Source organism: Gopherus flavomarginatus, chromosome 1, assembly GCF_025201925.1.
Source record: "Gopherus flavomarginatus isolate rGopFla2 chromosome 1, rGopFla2.mat.asm, whole genome shotgun sequence".
In the NCBI taxonomy this organism is placed as follows: domain Eukaryota; kingdom Metazoa; phylum Chordata; order Testudines; family Testudinidae; genus Gopherus; species Gopherus flavomarginatus.
The window spans coordinates 146,745,825-146,753,649 of NC_066617.1; the positions used below are offsets into that span (position 1 = coordinate 146,745,825).

The 7,825-nt window shown below is 41.7% G+C and overlaps 1 protein-coding gene across 1 annotated transcript; it reads left to right on the plus strand.

Moving 5' to 3' along the window:
* Nucleotides 1-3,348: 3,348 nt before the first annotated feature.
* TMEM52B (transmembrane protein 52B) lies at nt 3,349-6,744 on the plus strand. Its single transcript, XM_050936654.1, has 4 exons — nt 3,349-3,380; nt 4,991-5,029; nt 5,487-5,647; nt 6,500-6,744. The coding sequence occupies exons 1-4, from the start codon at nt 3,349-3,351 to the stop codon at nt 6,742-6,744; spliced, it is 477 nt and encodes a 158-aa protein (XP_050792611.1).
* Nucleotides 6,745-7,825: the final 1,081 nt, after the last annotated feature.

Genomic DNA, 7,825 nt, shown 5'->3' on the forward strand with positions numbered 1-7,825 from the left:
TAAAAGGAGGAGTTCTCTGCTTGTTCACCAGCAAACTATGCTGTCACTGGAGCCCCAGTAGGAAGTATGAAGCTCACTGCTGAACATGTAATGAGCCCTTGAAATCTATGATAACAGCAGAACACATCAACAGGATAAGGATGTTTGTGAGCAATTTTGTAAAGGGTATAATCACTTGCTTTAAACTTCTAAAAAGCGGGGAAATCTGGTGGAGAAAACTCACTTCACTGTAAAACAAATCAAAGGAAAATAAAATTATGGGATAAATGAACCAAAGTATCAAATTGAATGTGAATTATTCTGTCACTGTGTAATAGACTAATGAGGCCATGGCTAAATTACTATGCTCAATTATAACTATGGTATTACCAGAGGCCACAGAAATTAAAGAAATGGAGCCAACATAGTACAGCCAGAATGAATGATCATGTGTTCTCTGAAGCTCACAATTACTGGTTATAATGTTGCTCTTTCATTAGAGAAATGTTTATCACTTTATGTGATATTTTGCCAAATTTGATCAGTCTAAAATTGAAATTTTCTTCTAATACTAGCATTTCACTAAAAATCTGATTGACAATCTATTATCAACAGCTATTGAATTAAAACTAAAAACTGACAATTTGGACTTCAGTGGATGATTACATATGATGGACTAGATCCTCAACTGGTGTAAATCAGCATAGCTCCACTGACTTTCAGTGAAGCAATGTTGATTTACATTAGCTGAATACCTGGCAACTGGAAAGAACAGTTCTGGGAAATGGTCATGCATCTAGGGTCACTGTGAATCAGTTGTAAATTCAATGATCCAGACTTTTTTTTAGATTTATTTCTAGTTTTCTAGGTTGTTAAATGAGGCTGAGTTGTAAATTTGCAGAAAGGTTGAATCCATGCTTATAATTTTCACTTGATTTTTTTGGTTATTGTGTGTTGAACCACTTCAGCTCTAAGAGTTGTACACAGTGAAGGCTGTACAGTCTTTTCATTTGAAACTTCCATAATATATAGGCAAATTTAAAGAAAGAAAAGAACCGGAATCTGGAGCAGTCTGCAGATGGGAAAGAAACCTCTAGTGTGTTTTTGCATGTTTCTCCTTTGCACACCAGTATTCAGTATATAGGCCCAGATCATAAACTAATTTAGATAGAAGGGTGAGGGAGAGATGACCAGACAGATAGACAGACAGATAGCTATCTGAACAGCTAGAGAAGCCCATGACTCTTTTGGAGATTTTAATAGACTCATAGTGGATGGTTCTTAGCCCCTGTTTGGGGAGAATGTGTGTGTTATGTTCATGAATCGATTGGTTCTGGTCTTTGCCTTTAGTAACAATGACCAGGGCTAATGATTCACCAGCTTAATATGGAAGCAACGTGATTGCAACATGGAGTAACAAGTTCCACTAGTCTCTGCACTGCTCACTGCCTCAAACACATATTCATATACCAGTCCTGGATGGTTGCAGGGTAGGAATAATGACATATTACTGAGGAGCAATTTTCCTGTTTCAACTATTGGAAACAGTGTGTGTGAGAGAGATGCTAATTACATACATGGAAGCACTTCATAGATACCCGTGAGCAGTAATGTAATAGAAATCCAAAGTGGTTATACAAGAGGGAAAACAGCAGGTCATTAAAAGAGGCCTATTAAGTTAAATAGCTGGAGGGACAACTGTAATGTATGCAGCAGGAGAAGTAACAAAACATTCTCTACTATGGTAAAGGATTTGTGGGGCATTGGCAGAGCTGTGAGGAGAGCACAGGACTGGAATAGCAGTGGGGCTGCAGGGTCTGACTGAGGCACACTAGCAGAGCTTTGTAAGGCACTCAAGACTTGAATAGTGGAGGTTTCTGCAGGTTAAGGCTGCATGCTTTGGTAGAGCTGGAAAGATGGGGGCCAGGATTGCAATAGCAGAGAGTTCTGCATATCAGGACTGAGGTGATCACCAGAGCAAAGGGGAGAGGCATCAGCTGAGTAGAAGGGAGCACTGCATATGAAGAGTGACGTGGGTGTGAAGAAGTTTTTAGGTATTCCATGACACACACACACACACACCGTTCTGCCCATCCTGCGCCAGCAGGAATGTCCCAAGTGCAGTGTGCTTTCCATTCTGACTCTGGGCTTCTGGTTAGACTCAGCAGGCCAGAACAGCAAAAGTATAATTATGGGAGGGTGTTGCGGGAGGAAAACAGGAGGGGACATATCAGAGTAAAGCAGAAGGTGAACAAATGACCTTCAAACTGCACCAGTCTCCCTGGATGAGGGGGCGGGGAGAGAAGTAATTGGGAATGAATGAGGTCAGACCAGTTTCCCCCCATCCCCCATAGAAGAGAGTTCTCCATTCTCAGTTCTTTCAGGATCATGGGTACATTTTTCTCATCGACTCCCTGAGCTAGATCAGTTGGAAATAGCAAAGCTAAGTGACTGGCATCCTCAGTTCTTTCACTGAAGTGACTGAATGGTGTTTGAGTTCCCTTCTGAAGGCAGAGAAAGAGAGTAACAGAGAGAGATAGATGTTGGCAGAGATATATAAACAGAAAGACAAAGAAAGAAGAAGGCAGACAGAAAACCAGAGTGTGCATGAGAGGGAAAGACAAACCCAAAAGGGTGCAGAAAGCGGTAGAGTAAGAAGAAGAGAGAAGGAACTCACCCTGGAAAGGGAGTTTCCCTGCTTCTCACCCCACTGTGAGGACTGGTGAGGATGAACTGAAATTAGGAAGGAGGCACTGGCCCTGAGCTACATGGGACAGCAGGATCAGCTGTTTTTTCTTCATGGGGATCGGTAGCCTGCTTGTGAGCCTCACTGCTCTGGCAAGTCTCTCTTGGGTGAGTCACATCATAGGTTCCTCTTTGGCAGAGTTTGGCCTCTGCTGGGGCACTGTATTACATCAGAAAGTTCAAGGAGATTTGAGCCAAAGATAGATTTGAAGTAAGAATTTCCCTGATATTTAAAAGTATTGGGGAAATAAAGTAGGGGCAGAGGAGAATTCAAAGCAGTAAAGAGGATGTTAGGATGTAGAACAAGTGGGGATAGGTGAAGCAAGAGAATGGGAGGGGAGGTAAATAAAATCTACATTGAGGAATGTTAGAAAATGGGGAACTGGAGATCCATCAGTGCAGTGTGGAATTCAGATTTGTAATGGACACAGTAAATAATATGATATTGAAGGGTCTATGTTTTTAGACAGAGAGAGGAATTCAGATCTCTCATATAGGATGTAGAACGCAGGTAATCGTCTGTTCGTGGAAAGAGAGAAGGGAATTTAGGGCTATACTGGAGGCAGGGGAAGGTAAAATATAAATTACATGTTTGCATGGGGGAGAAGAGAATTCAGATTTACGATGGTGTGGGTGAGAGGGACAAAAGAGGATGGGTAACTGTGAATCCACAGGCGGGGGCATTAGGATTGGCATTGGGGTGAATGAGAGAGATATTGAACACAGGACATCAAGGAGACTGAGAGAGGACAATTCACCCTGATGGTCTTTGCTCTCCTTGTAGTTTCCCCAAGTGAGATGTGAGGAAACCTGTGTGAATGCTGAACAGTGAGTATACACATCCTGCATTTTTTTCAGAAGAGGTTGACAGAGGGAGTGACAGACATGGGAGGAATCTCAGCTGATGGCCTTGTCTGTCACCAATGGAGTTTGCTTTAGTTAACAGTGTTGGTAAATCTTGAGCAAGCATTTTCCAGGGCCAGAAAGTTTGTTTGTTAGATTTGAGTTACTAATTCTTAACATACAATTTATTTGCCCTGTCTTTGTGCTTGCAAATTGTCTGCCTTCTCCCCTGCGCCCCCGGGGTGTTGGTTGTTTGAAAACTTTTGCTAAGAAATTTCTGGGATTAATTTTTGTTCTATCATTGTTTTGCAAGCAGTTCATTGTAAGGATTCAATATTCAGAATTCAGGCTGTATTAGTTAGTTTTGATAGGACATGTAGCTCAAGTGATATTGTTCGTGCTCCTAAAGGGAAGAGTGTAATATTTACTGGGTTTCCAATGCAAATACTCACCAGTAGGAATTTGAATGACTATATTGTAAATTCTGCTGTGAATATTCCTGCTAGGAAGGCTGTTTCCAGGAATATCAACAGAAAGTGAATGCAAAAGAAGTGTGAAAGTAGCCACAGAAAATTTAATATTTTATTCAGAGAAATGTCTTGCAAAACATCTTTGTGATCTGTTTGTTCAACTCTACTAATTATAGATAAAGAAATGTGCAGTGCACCCACTTCCAAAAAGAGGGTGACAAATTGGGAGAGAAATTCAAAGAAAAAACAACAAAAATAGTGGGGCTGGAAGGGCTGATTTATGAAGAAAAAATAAGGAAAATGCAGACATTAGAACTCTCTACAAGTATCTGAAAGATGTAAATGGAATAACATAGCTGGGAGGTATGTGTTTGTGAGGGGGAGAACTTGTAGCAAATGAGATGAAGATGAATAAAATAAAATTTGAGGCTGGCCGTTAAGAAAAAAATCCTAATAATGAGATTTATTAGACTGAGGAATAGTCTTCTCAGTGAGAAGTGGTGAAAACTCCATTATGTGAGTCAGGGGCGGCTCCAGGCACCAGCACACCAAGTGCATGCCTGAGGCGGCAAGCCACGGGGGGCACTCTGCTGGTCGCCATGAGGGCAGCAGGCAGGTTGCTTTGGCGGCATGCCTGTGGAGGCTCCACTGGTCCCACGGCTTCAGCGGACCTCCCGCAGGTGTGCCGCTGAATCCGCGGGACCAGGGACCTTCTGCAGGTAAGCCACCAAAGGCAGCCTGCCTGTCAGGCTTGGGGCGGGGAAATACCTAGAGCTGCCACTGATGTGAGCCATTTAAAACTTAGAGTGGAGACCAGTCTCCAATCTTTTATCAACTGGAGTGAAGACGGGATTTGGCATGGTAGACAAGATAGGATCAAAAAGGGAATTTCTCCATCCCGTATTTCTATGATGTTATGTTGTTAACTCTTTCTTTCACCCTCTTTTTCTCAGCTGCTCAAGCACTGATTGGGTCCGTCTCTGGTACATCTGGTAAGTTTACACTTACATAAATATCATTTGTATTTTTCACTTAAGTTAGCAAGCAATTGATAGAATTAAATCTGATCCTTTAAGTGACAAAAATTGAACAATTCCTCCATTCTACTCTTTACCTCAGTTCCCTCTAGTGTTATGAAGGATGTATTGCGTTTTCCCATTCCTGCTGGATGCTATTAGTATTAGATAACACTTTATCTTCAACAAACACAAGCATATCTCTTTCCCTCTTCTCAGTTATGCATTTTTATTAAACACATTAGTTTTGTTATAAGAAATTTAAGATTTATAACACTCATTATTTCACAGCACAGATGTGCAGCTGTTTTTTTCTAAAAAAGGACTGTCTGTTTAAATGTAAGTGAAATGAGTGTGATCACTTCTTAGAATCCATTCAATGTATGTACATAAACAAGGTATGGCAATAACTCTGATTCCTCTCTCTCTGCAGGCTGGTGGTGGCAATTGGTGGACTGCTGCTTGTGTGTGGCCTGGTGTCAGCCTGCGTGAGGTGCTGCTGCCGGCAGGCAGGGGAAGAGTCGGGTTCCCATCCCTATGAGGTCACAGTCATCGCCTTTGATCATGACAACACTCTTCAGAGCACTATCAGTTGTGAGTGTGATCGTGCAGAAGCCAAGGTTAGGGTGACCAGACAGCAAGTGTGAAAAATCGGGACGGGGGTGGGGAGTAATAGGATCCTATATAAGAAAAAGACCAAAAAATTGGGACTGTCCCTATAAAATCAGAACATCTGGTCACCCTAGCCAAGGTAGATGTAGAGAAGGCTGAGAATGCTGGAACATATTCCAGAATCCAGAAACTGAATGTCTGAAAAATTCAGACCTCTGTTTCCCATGAATTTCAAGGGCTAGATCTTCAGCTGGTTTAAGTCATGCAGCTGCACTGCGGTAAATAGCACTACATTGATTTACACCAGCTAAGGAGCTGTCCCCTAAAGTCTAGAACTCATAACATACTTTAAAGTGCCAAATCCTAGAACTCCAAAAGTTTGAAACTATGGTTCAGGGATCATGGCTGGTCTTAGCTGCATATGGATCATCATGCCACTTACTGGGGTAGAAGAGGGAGGGTCCGAAGAGCTGGTGTATGGGCCAGGTTGCTCTTTGCTGGGGAATGGGGCCATCTGTGAGTTGGAATTGGGGGATTTCATGGGATATATCTGGAAGATCCAGCTAGCTGGGAAGTAGGGAATGAGGGTGGGACACTTCTTTTGGTGGAATAAGGACAGGTCCAGCAGCTGAGAGAAGCATTTTTGGAAGGTGTAGGGAGAGGATGTGTCTGATGAGAAGGGATGGCCTTGGAGAAGGAAGGTGACTGGCACTGAGGATGTGTAGCTGGGAAAAGCCTTGCACAGCAAGTATATTTGTGCTCTCTGTCTGGATCATGTCTGGTATTTGATGGTTCCAGAGTTCAATTAACCTTTTCTAATCTCATCCCTTTCAGCTCTGCATTCTGTGTTTGGTCCTGCTGCCAGGAGGATATTGGCTGTTGCACGTTCCCACAATGCTGTGCTAGGATCAACACCACCTTGTGGATTGGAGACTCCTCCAGTCTATGAGGAGGCCCTACATATGAGCAGGTTCACGGTAGCCCGGACTGGGCAGAGAGTCCCAGACCTGGCCCCAGTGCTAGAGGAAAAGCAACAGGCATCAGCTATGAAAGATGATTCACAAAAAGACCTCCCCTGATGTGAATACACTCAATTTCATTTTTTTTACTTGGACAACAATGCAGAATGCTAATATTCAAGGGGAGGATCCCAAATCTGTTCTAAGTGGGCTCAGGAATACAGTTCAGGTTATTCTCCTCTTTAATCAAATGTCCTGAACAAGGAAAGAGAATAATTCAATTTCCTAATGCTTTATGATCCATAATATTTTCATGGATCTTCCTTGATACCTCCCTGGGGTCTTTTATTGTTCATTGGTTATTTTTATTCATTATTATTATTTATTACTTTCTTTACACACATCAATAAGATGCCCATCACCGTAGTCTCTAGCACCATAGTTAGTCCTTGCACAGGGCAGCAGGTTTATTCTGTTGACCCAATCTGCTGGCAGGTGTTGGTGTCCTGCAGGAAGATGCTGACTGATTCCTGATGGCTCATTGTGGCAGGTGTGGCTTAGTCACTCTAACCTGGCTTAAAGGGAAGTGGGAATGGTTATTTTGTTAGAGGGAGACAGGCATAGGACACAGAGATCTGATGGAAGAACACTAAGAACAGCCAAGATTAGGGAAAGAACTTGAGGTGGAATGTGTGTTTTATTATTATTAATTACCTTATTAATAAAGACACACCACAAGAAAAGGATGAGTTTAACCTTATACAGTGCTTATATTTTGGAGCAGGGTGGTAACACCATCTGCTTATATAAAGTACATAACCGTGATAATATAACACTATAGATACATGCAGGGCTTTATAGACCATATTGAAAAACAAGAGGCCCAATCCTGAATAGCTTATATTTGAACTAAAAAAAAAAAATGTGATATGTGGGATAACAGATCAGACATGGGAAGAGGCAGAAACATTGCTGGTGAAATGAAGCTCAATTAATGTTTATCTGTATATTATTACTAGGATTGGAAGGATTAGATTTTTATCAGCAAATTTCGATAAACATCAATTTCAACATACATTCACAAATGGACAAAAATATTTCATTGATAATAATCAAAATTTACAGGTATGTAAAATAAGAAAAATGCTGCATGAGAACTTATTAGAGTTTGATTCAAGGATATTTGTGTGCTTTGAAGTCA